General features: G+C 48.9%; 1 protein-coding gene across 3 annotated transcripts in view; it reads left to right on the top strand.

Moving 5' to 3' along the window:
- igdcc4 (immunoglobulin superfamily, DCC subclass, member 4) overlaps window positions 1–20,414 on the top strand; it is a 366,490-nt gene that overhangs the window by 303,726 nt on the left and 42,350 nt on the right. For all 3 annotated transcript variants that reach the window (XM_072470589.1, XM_072470588.1, XM_072470587.1), the window contains 3 exons: window positions 4,533–4,670; window positions 6,942–7,056; window positions 10,836–11,070. In XM_072470589.1, the coding sequence (XP_072326690.1) occupies window positions 4,533–4,670; window positions 6,942–7,056; window positions 10,836–11,070 (488 nt within the window). The remainder of the gene's footprint in view (window positions 1–4,532; window positions 4,671–6,941; window positions 7,057–10,835; window positions 11,071–20,414) is intronic.

Below are 20,414 nucleotides of genomic sequence, written 5' to 3'. Positions count from 1 at the left end.
GTTATCTCATTATAATGATACAAGTTGAGGAATCCTTGAAAAATATAAAAATCTTATTTAATAAAACAATCAATCTCGATAATCACCAATTCCAATTAAATTAAATTTGTGCTTCAAGTTAGTTGTTTTACCCATGCATTTCTATTCCCTGCATTGAGAAATATTCCAACTTGATCAAATCAAATAATATTAAAATGCTCACATCCATTATTGTTATGCAGTAACTTATTTTGTGACCCTGAAAAGGGTGAGGTAATGCATTTTAGGAGGACTAACAAGGCAAGGGAGTATACAATGAATGGCAGGACCCTAGGAAGTGCAGAGGATCAGAGGGACCTTGGTGTGCATATCCATAGATCTCGGAAGATAGCAAGACAGGTAGGTACGGTGATTAGAAGGCATATGGGATACTTATTAGCTGAGGCACAAAATATTAAGAGCAGGGAGGTTATGATGGAGCTGTGTAAAATGCTGGTTAGGCCACAACAGGAATACTGTGTGCAGTTCTGGTCGCCATAGTATAGGAAGGAAGTGATTGCACTAGAGAGGGTGCAGAGGGGCGGCATGGTGGAGCAGTGGTTAACACTGCTGCCTCAAGGCGCTGAGGACCCGGGTTCGATCATGGGCCCGGGTCACTGTCCGTGTGGAGTTTGCACATTCTCCCTTGTCCGTGTGGGTCTCACCCCCACAACCCAAAGATGTGCAGGTTAGGTGGATTGGCCATGCTAAATTATCCCTTAATTGGAAAAAAAGGATTGGGTACTTTAAATGAAAGAAAAGAGAGTGCAGAGGAGATTCACCAGGATGTTGCCTGGGCTCGAGCATTTCAGCTCTCAAGAGAGACTGGATAGGCTGGGTTTGTTTTCTTTGGAGCACAGAAGGACGAGGGGGACCTATTTGTGGTGTGTAAAATTACGAGGGGCATTGATGGCAAGGACAGGAAGGAACTTTTCCCTTTAGCGGAGGGGTAATGGACAGGAGGTTTAGATGGGATGTGAGGAAAAACATTTTCACCAGAAGGTAGTAGGAATCCAGAACTCACTGCCTGAAAGGGTGGCAGAGGCAGAAACCCTCACAACGTATAAGAAGTAGTTAGATGAGCACTTAAAATGCATACATGGCTATGGACCATGTGCTAGAAAATGGGATTAGAATAGATAGGTCCTTGATGGTCGACACAGACACGATGGGTCGAAAGGCTTCTTTCTGTGCTGTAAAAATGCAATGATTCTCATGATCATTCTGTTGACTGGAGACAAAATAACTTTTGATATTAAGATTAAGATTTAAACAGTCTAAGAGTTTCCTTTGTTTGGAAAAGACACGTACAATACCATTCATAAAATTTTACAGCACAGAAGAAGGCCATTCAGCCCATCTTGACTGCACCGGCCCCTAGCTCGTCCTATTTCCCAGCCCTATCTCCTTATTCCTCTAAATTCATCACTTTCAAATATATACCCTCCTATGGAATCTGCCTCCACCGCTCTCCCAGGCAGCACATTCCAAACCCCAACAACTCTGAGTAAAGATGTTTCTCCTCCTCTCACTACTAGCTCTCTTGTTGACCATCTTGAAATTGTGAGCCCTAGTCACTAACATACCAACTAGTGGAAACAATATCCTTCAAAATTGTTCATAATTTTGAACACCTCAATTAAGGTCACCCCTTAATCTTCACTGCTCTCAACAGAACAAGCCCAATTTCTCTAATCTTTCTTTGTATCTAAAAGTCCTCATTCCTGGTATCATTCAAGTAAATCTCCTCTACTCTCTCCAGGGCTTTAACTTCCTTCCTTAAATAAGTGGCGGGATTCTCTCAGCCCGGGGCCGGGCCAGATAATCCCCATGACCAGCACGAATCGCGTTTCCGCAGAGCCGGGAATTGGCGCCGGCGCGGCGCCGTTCGGGGGCCATTCTACGCGGCCCCTCCGCCAATTCTCGGCCCGGGATGGGCCGAGCGGCCGTTACAAAAAACTTGAGTCCCGCCGGCGCCGTTCTAATCTGCTTTCAGCTGGTTGGGCCTCGGCGTGGAAGAGTCCAGGGGCCGCCTGTGAGGGGGAGGGGGGATCGACCCCAAGGGGGCCTCCTTTGTGGCCTGGACCACGATCGGGGCTCACCGATCGGCGGGCTTGCCACTCGGGCTGGGGGCCTCCTTTCTTCCACGCCGGCCCCTTTAGTCCTATGCCATGTTGCGTCGGGGCCAGCGCGGAGAAGGGAGCCACTGCGCATGCACGTGTTTGCGCCGGTGCCACTGCGCATGGACACTTTGACGCCGGTGCCACTGTGCATGCGCAGACCCCGCGCCGCCCAGTTGACGCCGAGATCAGTCCCTGTAGGGGCCAGAATTGCTGATACTGAGGGCATGTTGACGCCATCGAGAAACCCTTACCCTCAGGATCAGAGAATCCCGCCCAAGGTACCCAGAACTGAACACAAAATCCAAATGTGGTCTGACAAATGATTTGTAGAGGTGTAGCATCACTTCCTTGCTTTTATACTCTAAGCTTTCTTAACAACTGTTTCAACGTGCCTGGTAACATTCAGAGAACTATACACTTGAAGCCCAAGGTCCCTCTGCTCCTGTACTCCTCTCAAAGTTGTACCATTGAGCCTGTATTGTCTCCCCTTGTTTCTTCTCCCAAAATGCATTACATCACATTTCTCTGCATTGAAATTAATCTGCCAGATACCTGCCCATTTGGCGAGCTTGACAGTGTTCCTCTGAAGTCGCTCAACCTCATCCTCACAATTCAATATTCTCCCTAGCTTAGAATCATCTGCAAATTTAGAGATTTTGCCTTCAATACCCATCTCTAAATAATTTATATAAATGTCAGGATATGCTTTTAAAAAAAAAAGAGTTTCAGTAAATGAATTACTTTTGAAGCATAGTCAAATGTGACTGTCAGTAAAACAAAGAACAAGATAATCTGTTTCCTTTGTGTTAGCCATGGGATGAATGTTGTCCAGGGCAGTGGTAGAACTCCTTGCATTCCTTGGAATCATGCTTTGGGATCCTGAAAGGATAACTGGGATCTTGGTTTAACATCTCTTTTTTTTTTAAATTCAGTATTGCATTGAAGTGCTCACCTGGATTCTGTGTTTTAAGTCTTTAAGAGTGAGACTTGAATTCGCAACCTTCCCACTGGTGAGAGTGAGCCAAGCTGAAATTCTCATCACCTGCAACTCCACTCCTACTAGAGAAAAGACTGGTTATTCAATAGTTTTTGCAAAATTGTGTTCTGCATCCATAATTTGTTTCTTTATTCAGTAAACGTTTTGTTGTAGATCATTTTCAGTCGGCTTACAATATTTCAATAGATGGAACCAACCATATTAGGTACTCTTAGCACGACGTAATGTTTGATGCAATTTTTGGAACTCAGCTTGCAGAGTGCAAAAGGTTTCACATGAAACCTCTCTATTCCAATTATTTCAACTATCTTGTGATTTGAGAATGATTGCGTCCTTGCTCGTTGCATCTCTTCAAAGGTTGGGAAAATAATAAATTTTGCTATCCAAACCCTTTGTGTTTTTTAAAATGGGAATTGCCATTAATCTGTAACCTAGAGCAAAATACAAAAGACAGGAGCAAAGACATATATATGCAGGTGTCTCAGCAACAAGTTTATAAAGAGCAGTTTTTAAAAAATGATCAATGCCTTGTTTACCTTGACCTTAAAGCTGTGGATAAACTACAGTCCACTCTTAATCACAGTATAAGATTTTGATTCATAATCTGTTGTTAAATGAAACTTTTTGAGATAACTCAAAAATAAAATGTATCTTGTATTCTCGAATGAGCTCTTATCAGTTTTGGTCTCGTTCACTGAACATGGGATACAGCCGTGTTTTATCTAGGTGAGGATGTGTTCAAACGGCACGAGGTCAGTGATGATGCAAAGCTAAACCCTTACAACTCTTCAATGTTAAACTTGAATTATTGATTGGATATAAAAATCCAAACTGAACTGCAGCAAGGCTCAGTTTTTCAGAGCTTATCATGCATCATCCTGGTATCAGGTTGGGTTCTGCATTTCACTATAACTGCAGCTCCGCAGAGTAAAACTACTTTGCACTAATCTTACAGTTATGCTGTTTGTGCATAGAATCATAGAATTTACAGTGCAGAAGGAGGCCATTCGGCCCATCGAGTCTGCACCGGCTCTTGGAAAGAGCACCCTACCCAAGGTCCACACGTCCACCTTATCCCCATAACCCAGTAACCCCACCCACCACTAAGGGCAATTTAGTGCAGCTCGAGTCATTAGAATATCCTGACTAAAAGAGTTAAAAATTGGGAGCTAACATCAATGAATGGGAGAATGTACACTCAACTTCAAGGTAAGACCACATGCTGAAGATTCATCAACTTTATGCATGTCTGTCCAAAGCAAGTGTTCCCTCAATGAAGTAGTACCATGACTGTCTGCCTATAACTCAGAAATGTCATGAGATATCGATTGGATTAGGTTGCTGATAACAGTTTGTGTTGCAAGTGTCTTCAGTAGTCATTTTTATATTTTCAGGGCACATTTTCAGTACTGATGTGCAGGGACTAGAGAGTGATACTCGCTACTTCTTCAAGATGGGTGCGAAGACAGTTGTAGGAACAGGACCATACTCCACAACAAAAGATGTGCAAACCCTGCCGAAACGAATATTAGGTAAGCTTTGGCCATGCTTCTTTGGTATTATATAATTTGGATATGTATTGCAAAACAATGAACTAGAATAGTAAATAACTTATTAATGCATATGTGCAAGATTAATTAACCGTAGTAAGCCAGGAATCAAAATTAAATGCACTCAAATTACAAGTGTGGAATATTAAAACAGTTTTCTGCAATAGCAAGTTGCTCCGCTAATGAATCAAGGAAAAAGTAAATCAGGCCGGCCCATTTGAGATGGAGTTCAATTTCTCTGTGAAGCATCATAGCATGCAGTAATTTGATTCTTTAGAGTGTTCAATTCTCTTGACTACAGGTGAAAAATCACATCATAAATTGCTCTTTAATACATTAACCAGGGTTTTCGGTGATTCACTTTTTGTAGGCTTTAAAAAAAAAGATTTCAATGATTTGTTTTCCTCACCAAAGATCTCCCTCTGTTTGCGAAAAGTGTTGACACCTTGCTCGGGCATGTTACACGGGCATCCGTCATTTTCCAATATGTTAACCAAGTGGTCAGTCTTGTCCACCCCTCTTACCATCACTCCTAGATAAGACTTCTGTTAATCATTGGGATAGTGGCAGTGAGGTTCCGAAATTCATTCCACCCCAGTCTCTTAATTCTTTTTAAAAATAAATTTAGAGTACCCAATTCTTTTTTCCCCTACTAAGGGGCAATTTAGCTTGGCCAATTCACCTACCCTGCACATCTTTAGGTTGTGGGGGCGAGACCCATGCAGGCACGGGGAGACTGTGCAAACTCCATACGGACAGTGACCTGGTGCCGGGATCGAACCCAGGTCTTTGGCGACATGAGGCAACAGTGCCAACCACGCTGCCCCCCCCAATCTCTCAACTCTTGATGGCTTCCGGCTCAACTTCCGTTAAAACACAGCTTGATCTAGTCCTCACACTTTCTCTGCTCCTTTAAGTTACCTCTTGGCTCAATTAGTGCAAAGTGTTCTATGCTTGCAGTAGTAGATGAGCATAGATGTCCCCAGAAATTGCTCCACATACATAATGACTTCTCACCCAGGGATATCTCAGATTAAGATGGGGTTAGGGCTCTGGGCGAACTCTGGCCTCAGTGCTAAATGGGCAGGAGGAGGAAATCACAACCTATTTAGAACCTTTTAACAAATATTGTTATAAATGAAATACCCTTAGAAGAAATGTCAGTTTACATTGTAGTGGAATGAGAACTATACTGATGAATATTACACTGCCCTTTGGCTGCTGAAACGTTGCAGTATGACCGCTCAGTGCTCATTTCACTATTTATGTGCTAAGCTGACCTGCCCCGATGATGCAGAACGAATGATGTAACATTCAGCAAATTGAAACTGGAGGTCATTAATCTACTACCTAAAATGGTGAAGTGTTTGTGTTTCCACAAAGCATTAAACTGCAATGAATTGTGTGAGAATATTAAACCTAATATCAGTCCTTTCATGGAATTAAATGGAAAATATATGGGGCGTGATGCACCGCAATCGGCAAATTGGCCTGACGCCGGTGCCAAGAACGGCGCAAACCACTCCGGCGTCGGGCCAGCCGGAGGTTGCGGAATTCTCCACACTTCCGGGGGCTAGGCCGGCGCCGGAGGGGTTGGCGCCGCGCCAGCCGGCGCCAAAGGGACTGCGTGAGTTAGCGCATGAGCAGAACTGGCGCCGTATTCTGGTGCGTGTGCAGGGGGTGTCTTCTCCGCGCCGGCCATGGCGGACCCCTACAGGGGCCAGCGGGGAAGGAAGGAGTGCCCCCACAGCACATGCCCCACCGCAGATTGGTGGGCCCCGATCACAGGCCAGGCCACCGTGGATGCCCCCCCGAGACGGATTTCCCCGCGCCTCCCCTCCCCGAGGACCGCACCAGCCGGCCTACCAGCCAGGTCCCGCCGTGTGGGATCATGTCTAATCCACGCCGGCGGGACTGGCCAGAAACCGACGGCTGCTCGGCCCATCGGAGCCCGGAGAATTGCCGGGAGGGGCTGCTGCCAACGGCCCCCGACCGGTGTGGCGTGATCCTCACCCCCGCCCGAAAACCGGCACCAGAGAATACGGCAGCTGGCGGTGGGGCAGGATTCGCGCCGCCCCCCGGGGATTCTCCGACCCGGCGGGGGGTCGGAGAATCCCGCCCATGTGCTTTGAAATTCTGGTGAGTACTTGAATTCAAGTTTGTGCTGGGATGATGACGTACACCTTCAATTTCATAATCACTGATGCACTTTACAGAAGTGACAGGCTACTGACTGTTTTCTTTTGCTATCAGGGCTGCATGATCTGCTTGATATACATTCAGTGACAGGCATCATTGTGGGTGTCTGCCTCGGGCTGCTTTGCATTCTCTTTTGTATCTGTGCCAGTTTCTGCAACAACAAACGGAGGTAAAGAGCTAAGTCTGCCTAATGTATTTGTATTGTTACTCATTTTGGATAGTTAATCTGTCGTAAGCGGTTCAGGCTGTGTTAACCACTGTTAATAGGGCTATTAGGAAGGGGCTTCTCGGAGTTTGACCCAGCGATAGTGAAGGAACAGCGATATAGTTCCATGTCAGGATATTGAGTGTCAGGTGGGGAAATTCCAGGTGGTGGTGTTCCCATTTATTTGTTGTCCTTGTCCTTCTAGATGGTAGTGGCCAGGGGTTTTGGAGGGGTGGGAGGGAGGATCTCGGGGGGCAGAAAATACCTTTATAAGAAATGTCAGTCTATATTGTAGTGGAATGAGAACCATACTGATGAATATTACCAATGCTCACACTGCACTTTGGCTGGTATAAGAGACTTATACCAGTCAGCTCTTGTAATTCTTGCATGCTTGCTCTTGCACTTGCACAGGAAAGACTCAGGAACATACTGTCTGTCACACTTCTCAAATCATTAATAACACACAAGCTGGAGAAACCAGAAAGAGGGGTATGGTGGAGAAAGAAAATCTACATTCAGGATGATCTTTAGGAATACACTTCAGAGTGTGACTTGGATGGAAACTTGCGGGTGGTGGTGCTGCCACGCATCTGCTGCCCATGTCCTTCTACGTGGTAGAAGTCATGGGGCATTATCAGCAATCCATATCTTTTTATTAAAACAGTAAAAAATATATACAAAGCCAAATGGTACAAACATTCATTTTGTGTTGGAGAAACAGGGTACCCTCCCCTCAGTACCAATGTACGGGTGGGGGGGGTGGATACTCTGATTATTAAAACCGTTCACAACACGTTTCTACAAAAAACAAATGGTACAAGCACTAAACTTTGCGCTGGAGAGACCAGATACCCTCGCCTCTGTACCAAAACAAGGGAAAGGAAGGAGGGTGGTGGGGAGGGAGGGAGTCGGAGTGTTGGTGAAGGGGGGGGGCGCAAATAGGGCACTGCCTGAACTATCTACAGAGGCAGAACCTTCAATTATTATGTGCCAGATTCTGGGAGTTCCCCAGAGGGGGTGAGGGGCGACGCAGTGTCAGGCACGAGTGAGACCCGCACCCCGCTACAGAGCGTCTCGTGCACCCTGCGCTCCCGACACTGGGCGGCTGACAGCCTTCGGACAGTCGCCCTCCGGGCCCGAATCCTCCAAGTGAAATTTGTCTCGACAAACTTAACTCAATGCCAAGTGAGTGCAGCCTCACAAAAACCGACTATTCACAGTGGGTGTTAACAATTCCACTGATTGGTTAGTACTGTGCTAGTGTATATCAAGTAACTCATTTGGAATATTGTATGAGCCTCATTTAATGAATTTGCATTGACTGCCTCTGCAACAATGATACTGCAGATCAATAAGTATTGAAAGTATTAACGGTACTTTGGTGCTTTAATATTATGAAACATTTTTTCCAATTTTTGAAGTAAATATACATGCTCAAGATGTATGGTGTCAGGGGCAGCACGGTGGCGCAGTGGTTAGTGCTGCTGCCTAACGGCGCCGAGGTCCCAGGTTCGATCCCGGCTCTGGGTCACTGTTCGTGTGGAGTTTGCACATTCTCTCCGTGCTTGCGTGGGTTTCACCCCCACAACCCAAAGATGTGCAGGGTAGGTGGATTGGCTACGCTAAATTGCCCCTTAATTGGAAAAATGAATTGGCTTCTCTAAATTTTTTTAAAACGATGTATGGTGTCAGTACTCATTAATATAAATGAACAGTTGACTGCATTTTGCTTGTAAATCAGTATCAAGCACGCAGATCAGCTTATAAACTGCCCATGGTTAAAGGTTTCCTTTTGTTCTGTCTTTATGGCACATTTTGAACACAAGTGTAAAGTGTATATTTATGATTTTGCTACAAATGGCAGATAAAGGAAATATCTCTATTCCCTCCACCTTTTTGACTTCTGCCACATAGAAAGACAAGTTCAGCAAATGCATGGCAACACCGCCACCTACAAGTTCCCCTCCAAGTCACATACCATCCTGCCTTGGAACTATACCGTTGTACTTCAATGTTTCCAGGTCAAAATTCTGGAAATCCTTTCCTAAAAGCACTGTCTGGACTGCAGCGGTTCAAGGTGGCAGCTCACCATCATCCTCTCGAGGGCAATTAAGGATAGGCAATAAATGCTGGCCTAGACAGCGATGTCTGCATCCCATGAAAGAATAGATAAAATAAAAGACGTCAGAGAATTTTAATTCATTAATCTGATTCGGGTTCCAAAGGTGAAAACCCATTGTTATAACATTGCACAACTGAACATGTGGGCAAAACGTTTGAAAGATTGCTTGTAATTTAATGTCCTTTCCTCTGAAGTGTACACCTAAAGATTATCCTGAATGTAATTTTTTTTCCTACCATACCCTCCTTCTGGTTTGTCCAACTTGCGTGTTATTCATAATTTGAGAAATATGGCTGACTGTACGTTATTGAGTCTGTTTCTATGTAAGAGCAAGCATGCAAGAATTACAAGAACTGTCTGATTTAAGTCGCTATTTTCTGTCTGCTTAGATCCAAATCCTCTCTCCCCCCGCCCCTCCCCCTCCCGATCCAAACCCATGGCCACTACCATCTAGAAGGAAAAGAACAACATGGGAACACTTCCAACTGGATTTTTTCCTCCAAGCCACTCACCATCCAGACTTGGAAATATATCACCTTCTTTCACTGTCACTGGGTCACAATCCTGGAACTCCCTCCCTATTCGCACTGTGGGTGTACCTACACTCCATGGACCATAGTATTTCAAGAAGAGAGCTCACCACCACCTCAAGGACAGCTAGGGATGGGCAATGAATGTTAGCTTAGCCAGCGAATCCCACACCCCTTGAATTAATTTTTTGAGAACTTTTTCTCTGCTCCAACCAACATGCACGAAACTGACTGTGGTGTGCTATCCTGTTAGTCTTTAGAATCATAGAATTCCTACAGTGCAGAAGGGAGCCATTCGGCCCATCGAGTCTGCACCGGCCCTCTGAAAGAGTGCCCTATCAAGGCATATTCTCCTACCCTATCCACGGAACCTAAACTATACATTCCTGGACACAAAGGGGCAATTTAGCATGTCCAATCTACCTAACTGGCACAGTGGTTCGTACTGCTGCTTCACAACGCCAGGGACCCGGGTTCAATTCCGACCTAGGGTCACTGTCTGTGTGGAGTTTCTGCATTCCCCCCATGTCTGCGTGAGTTTCCTCCAGGTGCTCCGGTTTCCTCCCACGGTCCAAAGATGTGCATGTTAGGTTGATTGACCATGATCAATTGCCCCGTGAGTGCGCAAGGATAGGGCAGGTTGGACGGGGGATGGACATGGGTAGAGTGCTCATTTGAAGGATCGCCGCAGACCCGATGGGCTGAATGCCCCCCCCCCATTGCACTGTAGGGATTCTATGATTCTAACCTGCACATCTTTGGACTGTGGTGGAAACCGGATCCGGCACCTGGAAGAAACGCACGCAGACATGGTGAGAACGTACAAACTCCAAACAGTCATCCAAGGCCAGAATTGAACTCGGGTCCCTGGCGCTGTGAGGCAGCAGTGCTAATCATTTTAAATTTATTACATTTAAAATAAAAACATCCTTTTCTTAGGTTCTATCTTATTGTTATCAAAGTCTCATCAGAGAAGAAAGGGCAGGTCCCGGCACAAAGGCAATATTCAGGCAGTTACTTTTGCTATTTGGTTGTTGCTGAATTAACTGAGTACACATATCTAATGTTACATATGCTTTCATTGATAGAGAAGGTTCCTCAGGCCCCGATTCCCACCTGACTACTGAACATGCTCACTACCGCAGGGCAAGGAAAGCTTCTTCAACTCACAGTATTGCCCATCCCCATGCACAAGAGCTGGAAACACTAATGACTACTCCGGCTGAAGATCTGTCTCTGTCTACCAAGCTAACAGAACTCACCGAGGTCCAAATCTTTATGGATAACCGTCTTCCAGATGATGGCATTCAGCTAAAATTAAAGGTATTTTTTGTCACTTTGAATCATATCTAAATATAGAGGGGTAGGGAGATATATGGGACTAGTGATTAGGAGTCAGCTTAATATTGGTAGTTCACAGGATTGAACTATGAATCTGTTTCCGATAGATGGGAGGACATTGGTGAGAAGTTTTTTTTTCCTTTTTCTGTTTCATCTCTCCCACAGAACGTGAATACTGCTGAAAAAAAGAGACATGGCGCCGAAGCTTTTTTTGCGTTGCACTCATCAGGAAGACACAAGAATACCAAATTTCAAAAAGAACAACAAATTATACTGCATGAGAAAACAGTGCTGATTTGTTGACAAGTAGACTCTAATTGAGGAGTTGCCATGGAGAATGCACCAGGGAACAGTAATCCCCCAAGCTTTTGTTTACATTTTTTTTTAAAAGTCAAGTCTGGTCAAGGCAGGGTGGCATGGTGGCACAGTGGTTAGCACTGCTGCCTCATGGTGCCGAGGACCCGGGTCATTGTCCGTGTGGAGTTTTCACATTCTCCCCGTGTTTGCGTGGGTCTCACTCCCACAACCCAAAGATGTGCAGGCTAGATGGATTGGCCTGCTAAATTACCCCCTTATTGGAAAAAAAAGAATTGGGTACTTTAAATCCATGCTTTTGCTTAATTGAAAAAGGCGAAATGCTTGGACATGTTCTTTCTGCTTGCAGAGTACAGGGTTTTGTGGAATAATATATGTATTTCCAGTAAGAACAAGTGAGCCACATTGCAAACCTGACTGATAATTTTAAATTGAGATTCCGTGATTGGACTGCATTTACTGAACAATCCCAAGTGTGCTACGAATTATACTAACAACCAACTTATGGTCAGGCTCACAATGTGGCTCATGCAGGAACCTGTCCTCAACAGGCAAAAGGAATATAATAATAATCCTTATTGTCACAAGTAGACTTACATTAACACTGCAATGAAGCTACTGTGAAAAGCCCCTCGTTGCCACATTCTGGCGCCTGTTCGGGTACACAGAGGGAGAGTTCAGAATGTCCAAATTCGGGACTTGTGGGAGGAAACTGGAGCACCCGGAGGAAACCCACGCACACATGGGGAGAACATGCAGACTCCGCACAGACAGTGACCCAAGCCGGGAATCGAACCTGGGACCCTGGCGCTGTAAAGCAACAGTGCTAACCACTGTGCTACCGTGCCACCCTCTTTCCAGACATTGCACATTTTTCAATTGAACAAAAGCATGGGGGGCAACTGTCCACTGGTGAATTCCATGAGGCATGCCTCAGACAGTCAAAGTCTACTTGTCAACGAAGGTATGAATTATTATTCGCTCTTTTCTGTCCTGATGAGTACAAGACAAAAACTTCAACAGCGTGTGCCTTTTTAATCAATACTCAAAGTTCTGTACGACCAAGAATATGAACCGTCAGTTCAGGAAACTATTAAGGTTAATCAAGAGAATAACATTTTTTAACGTAGTGTTGATAGGATAATAATTGCTGATATATATGGCCGGAATTCTCCGGCTAATGGGATTCTCTTTTTGCGCCGGCAGCGTACCCCCGACCACGGGTTTCCCAGCAGCATAGGGTGGTTTCAATGGGAAATTGCATTGACAAGCAGCGGGAGTATAGTATCCCGCCGCTAGCAAACGGCACTTCATCAAGAAACATGCGACTGGGGACCAGAGAATCCAGCCCATAATTTTCCCTTCCCATAAGGCAATAAACAGCCTCTCTTTCATGCACTATTCCTCCATAATCCATCAGCACTCTGGTGATAAAATTGTCCTGTTTTTATCTTATAACAAAATGTTTTCTCCTTTTTAATAAGTTGTTCTATACCCACAGATAGGCTGCCCTTAAAGCTTAATGGGGGCATAATGAAAATGCCACAGGTTATTTGTCTTCATGCATCTCAAAATTTGTAATGTTGCCCCAAGAATAACTGAAACCCTACCCCGTGTACTTACTCTTTCTTCATGCGCAGCATATTTCTGGAATGCCTGTAAACTGTCGGGCCGATTTGCTAAGAGATTTGTATCATCTAGTAAGACCCACTTCAGTGAACAGGTGAATGCTGGAAACAAACAGAAGCTTGAAACTATTCCAGGTCCAGTATAATGAGACACATTTTACATGAGTCAGGAGATTCACTTCCCATCCTGTGTCAGTTAACTCAATAGCCCTCTCCTTCCTTTACATTTAGCCGATCCCCATCAGATGGTAACTAAAATAACACTTTTAAATGTCCTACTCTAAGGGATTGGATTTGTTTATTGTCACGTGTACCGAGATACAGTGAAAAGTATTTTCTGCGAGCAGCTCAAACTGATCATTAAGTACATGAAAGTAAAATTAAAATAAAATACATAATACGGCAACACTGGAGGAACAATTAGAGTTCCGGAATGGGAGGATCATTCTGTTAATCTCGGAACATCCCTACCTAAAGAAAGCTTTTTAAAAATAAATTTAGATACCCAATTCATTTTTTCCAATTAAGGGGCAACTTAGCATGGCCAATCCACCTAACCTGTACATCTTTGGGTTGTGGGGGCGAAACCCACACAAACATGGGGAAAATGTGCAAACTCCACATGGACAGTGACCTGGAGCCCGGATCGATCCTGGGACCTCGGTGCCGTGAGACAGCAGTGCTAACCATTGCGCCACTGTGCTGCCCTCATACCTAAACAATGTTAACGTCATTTTTGCATTCACATGTGCTCAATACACTCAATTACAATTTGATATAAACATTTCTAATTTGGAATGAATTTGACACCAAATTTCCAATTAAAGCTATCCAGTGCGCTGAAACCTATCCAATACTCTCAACAACCTGCACTGGAAAATACAAGAAAATTAATTACTTAATATTTGAATTCATTCTGTTTTTCCATTTCGTCCCTGAAAGTCATTCCGTTATACATTACATGCTTGAGAGCATTATCTGATCCCATCAGTTCTTAATTCATTTAAGTCTCATAGTATATCATTTACACCCATTATCCCCCCCACAGGGCGCAGGGCTAAACTCCTCCCAACCCCAGTATCAGAGTATAAACTCTGTCTCCCCTTGCCCTCCCCTCCAGTATCAAGGTTTAAACGTTTCCCTCTAGCCTCCAAACTCTCCCCCTCCATCTCCCTTTCTCCGCTGACCTTGCAGGTTTTGGGCCTTGCCAAGCTCTTTCCCCCGCCCCCCCGACCTCTCTTGACCCACACCCGACTTCCCGAATACTGAGCTTGTTGCCACGGCCCTTGCTGCTCACCGACTGACTTCAAATCTGAGGCAGGAAAAGGTTACTTCAGATTTGGAGGGGGAGATGAGGAAAAAAGAGCAAAAGGGAGGGAAATTAGAGGGATGGGGAGGGAGGGGAGAAAAAGGCGTTGGGGTGTGAGGAAGAGAACTGCTGCAATCTGGGAGTTTGGGAATGCGGGGGGCGATTCTCCGATATGGAGGCCAAGTGTTCGCGCCGTCGTGAACACCGTCGCATTTGACGACGGCGTGAACAGGGCCCGGGCACGACCCAGCACGGCGCTGGAGCGGTTCACTCCGCTCCAGCGTCCTTGAGCGGCGCCAAATGGGCACCGCACCAACCAACGCCATCCTGCGCGTGCGTGGGGAACGTCTTACGCACGGCAGCCCCTCACCAACATGGCGCTGGTGTTCTGGGACGGGCGCGGAAGGAGGTAGAATTGGGGGGGGGGGGAGAGGCCGACCCGCCGATCGGTGGGCCCCGATCGCGGGCCAGACCCCATCGGAGGCCACCCTGGTGAAGGAGCCCCCCTCCCACCCCCACAGGCCGCCCCCCCCAACGTTCCTGCAGAGTTCCCGCGGCAGCGACCAGGGGTGGACGGCGCCGGCGGGAGCCTGTCGTGTCGTAGCGGCCGCTCGGCTCATCTGGGCCGGAGATTCGCTGCTCGCCGGTTCTCCGAGCGGCCAGGTGCAAATCGCGCGCTGCTGGTTTCCGGGGGGGGTGGGAGAATCGCGTGCGGGGGTCGGGGCGGCGTGGCACGATTCGAGCGGTGCCCCGGCGATTCTCCCACCTGGCGTGATGGGGGTGAATAGCGCCCGTGGTGTTTTCTTTCTGGTTTGAATTTTTACAAGGTAAATGCAAAGGACCGAATGACCGTCCTGCCAGGATTTTCCATTCCCACCGCTGGCAGAACTAGAAAATCCTGCCCACTATTTCAGACACCCAGGTGAGGATTTTTCCCAAAGACTTCAGGATCCCGATGTCAGCATTATATAGGTGTTAGAAGCGTGCAACTTGGGGAAAGCGGTCTGTGATTATCCCTGAATTCTTAAAGCCACTTTCACCTCTTTTTAAAAAAAATAGAAATTTAGAGTACCCAATTCATTTTTTCCAATTAAGGGCCGGTTAGTGTGGCCAATCCACCTACCCTACACATCTTTGGGTTGTGGTGGCGAAAACCACACAACACGGGGAGAATGTGCAAACTCCACATGGACAGTGACCCAGAGCCGGGTTTGCACCTGGAACCTCGGCGCCGTGAGGCAGCAATGCTAACCACTGCACCACCGTGTTGCCTAGTTTCACCTCTTTGATCAAGATGCATGGGGTGGGGACAGGATTGTGTTGCACGAGTTATAAATTATAAAGAAACCATAAAAGTATTCAGCAAAACAAGATCTGGTGTTTCTGAAGTTAGCTCAGTTTTATGTTTGAAGCTATCGAAATTCAGAAATATGGAAAATGAACTTTATTCTTTTTTATAAATTTAGAGTACCCAATTCATTTTTTCCAATTACGGGGCAATTTAGCGTCGCCAATCCACCTACCCTGCACATCTTTGGCTTGTGGGGGCGAAACCCACGCAACACGGGGAGAATGCGCAAACTCCACACGGACAGTGACCCAGAGCCGGGATCGAACCTGGGACCTCGGCGCCGTGAGGCAGCATTGCTAACCATTGCGCCACCGTGCTGCCCTAACTCTATGATCATTTTTGGTGTCCGAATGTTTAAGCGATGTTGCTAATGGTAAATGTTTAAATGCCGTGGTTTAGAGCAATTGATGACATTGAAGTCAGTTCCGGTGCATGTTAGTTTTTAAATGATAGCTAAATGATTGCTTTTGTGTGCAAATGAGCGTTGTTGAATGAAAATCGTAACAGGTTTTTCAGATATGGGAGAATATATTCACTTGGCTGGCCTTTTAGAATGAGGCAAGATTCCTCAGCTCAAGATCTTTATTTTGTGAATAATTGTTTCTGAAGAAAGAGCTCCACCACGGAGCTATTGCACAGAATGAGCTTTTTAATATCAACATCTGCCAGAAGAGTGACAACCTGGTGAAAGGTCCAAAGAAGTGCAGTTTAGGTGGATTGGCCATGCTAAATTGCCCCTTAGTGTCCAAAATATGTGCAGGTTAGGTGGGATTATTGGCGGGGTCAGTGGAGGAATGGAGGGTCCCGAGGTGGGAGCCACCGCTCTTTGTCAGTCTAACACTCTCTCCCAATGCCAGACAGATATTGAACGTTATGGCAGGGATCTTGGACGCAGAGGTTTCCCTAGTGGTGCTGGTGCCATGCAATGCAGCCAGATGCCGGAGAAGGTAGCAACAGCGTCTGCGGATGCTCGAGGCAGCGGCTCATGTGCCGGATCCCGCCCCACACCCTGAGGACTTGCCCACCCATCAGGCCAGGAAGGGACCCAGAGGGAGAGTCCTGCGATGGCCCAGGATGTACAGGCATTGCTGGTCCTTTGAACAAATGACGGGCCAGTGGTGCAATAGGGGTGACGTGAGCTACCCTCCAATCTGCAGGGACAGTTCCAGAGTCTATAGAATCCCAGAAGATGACCACCAATGCATCCACTATTTCCAGAGCCACCTCCTTAAGCACTCTGGGATGCAGATTCTCAGGCCCTGGGGATTTATCTGCCTTCAATCCCATCAGTTTTCTCAGCACCATTCCTCTACTAATGTTGATCTCCCTCAGTTCTTCCCTCTCACTAAACCTTTCATTCTCCAACATTTCTGGGATCGGATTTGTGTCCTCATTTGTGAAGACAGAACCAAAGTATGTATTTAATTGCTCAGCCATTTCTTTGTGCCTTATTATGCATTCCCCTGTTTCTGTCTGCAGTGGGCCCACATTTCTCTTTACCAATCTCTTTCTCTTCACATATCTGTAGAAACTCTTAGTGTCAGTCTTTATGTTCCCTGCAAGCTTCCTTTCGTACTGTACTTTCCCCTTCTTAATCAATCCGTTCGTCCTTCTTTGCTAAATTCTAAACTGCTCCCAATCCTCAGACCTATTGGTCCGCTCCGGCGACAGAGTGCGGGCGCCGGCGGGAAAACGGCACGTTTTACCTTGCTGTCGGTGCCCGTTCCGAGGCGGCATTCTCTGGCCTACATGGGGGCTAGCTGGGGTGTGGCGGGAAGCACGGGGGCGCAGCCTCGGAGCGGCGTCGGAAACGCGGCACCACGGTGCACAACAGGTGACCCGAGCGCACAGGCCGCCAACGGGGGACCATGGCGCCACGCCAAGCAGCGCCCAGGTTCACACACCATGACCTGGAGACGCTGCTGGATGCCCTCGAGGAGAGGAGAGGGCGTCTGTACCCTGGACCTGGCTGGAGGGTGCCAGCCAACGTGGCCCGGAGTCTGTGGAAGGAGGTGGACGTGGCCGTGAGTGCCACCCAGGATGGCGAGCAGTGCCGCAAAAAGCTCCACAACTTACTGAGGGCGGCCAGGGTGAGTACCCAGCAGTGTGCCCATGTCACCAACCCCCCTACCCCCCACATGTGTGACACCCACCCCCTCCCCAGGGGGATGGTACAACCACAGCCGTGAGGCACATTGCTGCAGCCACCTATACAAGCCACGTTGGCCCTGTGCCCTGTTCACCCATGCCAACATTGATCCAACTGCATGCAGTGGACCCCCCCCCCCCCCCTGCCCCCCCCAAGGAAAAGAGCGCCCTTAACCAACGGGAGCATGCCCGAACTGGAGGGGTGAACCTGACCTGTGCCAGCTCACCGTGCACGAGCAGAGGGCACTGAACATAGCCGGTGCACCCGTGGACCGGGGGATTGCCCATGCCGAGGTTGGGGGCGCACCACCAAGTGAGATCCCTCCCCTGCCTGGCCCCCTTCCCCTCAGCTCTCAGCTCTCAGCCCTCAGCCCTCAGCCCTCAGCCCTCTCCCCTCAGCCCTCTCCCCTCAGCCCTTCTCCCCTCAGCCCTTCTCCCCTCAGCCCTTCTCCCCTCAGCCCTTCTCCCCTCAGCCCTTCTCCCCTCAGCCCTTCTCCCCTCAGCCCTTCTCCCCTCAGCCCTTCTCCCCTCAGCCCTTCTCCCCTCAGCCCTTCTCCCCTCAGCCCTTCTCCCCTCAGCCCTTCTCCCCTCAGCCCTTCTCCCCTCAGCCCTCTCCCCTCAGCACTCCTCCCTCACCCCGTACCGCGAACCACACCCCCCTGCTCCCACCTAACCATGATGGCGTATTGTATGTTGCAGGAACGTGCGGTGACCAACCTGGAGCACCCAGCGGACGCCGCCCGCATCCAGCACCTGGACAGTCAGCCGACGCGGACCAACCGGGCGCATCAGGCTTAAACCGCCCCCGGCCAGCACCTGGGCGCCCAGCCCACAGGGACTCTAGCAGCGACGGGGAGGGCACCTCCAACAACAGCCCCCCGACCCAGTCCAGTGACGACACAGGACACCAGCATACAGGGGATAGACGGACAGGACACCAGCACACAGGACACCAGCACACAGGGGACAGACGGACAGGACACGACCACACAGGACACCAGCACACGGGACAGACGGACACAACACGACCACACAGGACACCAACACACAGGGGACAGACGGACACAACACGATCACCAGGACACCAGCACACGGGACAGACGGACACGACACAACCACACAGGACACCAACACACAGGGGACAGACGGACACAACACGATCACCTGGACACCAGCACACAGGGGACAGACAGACATGAAAGGACACAACACAACACCAACACGGAGGGGACGGACAGACAGGACACGACACCCCAGGGGACCCCCAACCACAGGTCCAATGAAGACACTGAGGTTGCGTCACAGCTATCTCCTCCACCCCCCGCCATCGCAGAGACACTCGCCTCGGTTGGCCATGTTAGTGGTGAGGCTATTGGGACACTAAATGGTGCGCACCACACAGCCACTCCGGTACAGCAGGTGGAGATAGGAGCAGTCAAGGGGCCGGACGGTGGGAGCGCAGCCCAGCCCCGGCAAACACCTGTCGCCCGGACTGGTCCCGAGTCCCTGGAGTTCCCCCGCCCACCCATAGACCCGATGCAGGTGGGGACCCAGGGGCGTGAGAAGGTGACGGCCGGCTTCCAGCACCTGCAGACGCAAGTGCAGGAGTGCATCCGCTTCCAGGAGCAGGAAAGGGTGCCGGTCTTGAGTGCCGCACAGGCCAACACCGCACGGGTTGCGTCCGCGGTGGAGACAATGGTGGCGACGGTGTCGGGCATGGATCTGAGCTTGCAAGGCCTGGGGCTATCCGGGCACGCGGCCCCCCCGGCCCCGGACAGGGCTGCCGTCGCTCAGGAAGCCATGGGTCAGAGCCAGCTGAACATCGCAGAGGCGCTGGCCCAGTCCCATCAACAACCTGGCCCAGTCCCAGCAGGCCACGGCCCAGTCCCAGCAGGCCACGGCCCAGTCCCAGCAGGCCACGGCCCAGTCCCAGCAGGCCACGGCCCAGTCCCAGCAGGCCATGGCCCAGTCTCTGCAGGCCATTGCTGACAGCATCAGCGCCATTGGCCGGGTGATGGACGCCATTGTACAGAGCCAGACACTGATGGCGCACTCCCCTGAGCTCCATGGCCTTCAACGTCCAGACCCTGATCAATACCAAGCGCGGGCCTCCAGGACTGGCAGCGCCAGGTGCTGGATCAGCCCACACCCCCATCCCATGGAGAGCCCGGGTGCCACCGGACACTCCGGGGGGGGGGGGGGGGGGTGTGCTGAGGCCCTTGCCGCGTCGGAACTCCGCGCTACTTCCGCCGCCCCCCCAGTGCACCTGGTGGGCAGCGGGCAGAACAGGGTGGCACCACGCCATCCCAATTGCCCGAGGTGCGGCCTGGCCCATCCAGGCTGGGCCGACCCAGGAAGCGGCTGCCGACGGGGACCCCAGTCACAGGGCAGGAATCACAGGAGTCCACCTCCAGTTCTGCTGTACCGTCTGGGGAACCCCTAGACGTAGTCATAGGGCCCGTAAGGCCAGAAACGTAGACACTGATGAGTAAGTTGACACGGGTGCAGGGCACAGATTAGTTCGATGGGCTAGGGCACATATACAGGACGTCTGTTTAAATTAAACAAATTCCAC

This window comes from Scyliorhinus torazame, chromosome 12 (genome assembly GCF_047496885.1).
Source record: "Scyliorhinus torazame isolate Kashiwa2021f chromosome 12, sScyTor2.1, whole genome shotgun sequence".
In the NCBI taxonomy this organism is placed as follows: domain Eukaryota; kingdom Metazoa; phylum Chordata; class Chondrichthyes; order Carcharhiniformes; family Scyliorhinidae; genus Scyliorhinus; species Scyliorhinus torazame.
This window is presented reverse-complemented; position numbering and strand designations above follow the sequence as displayed.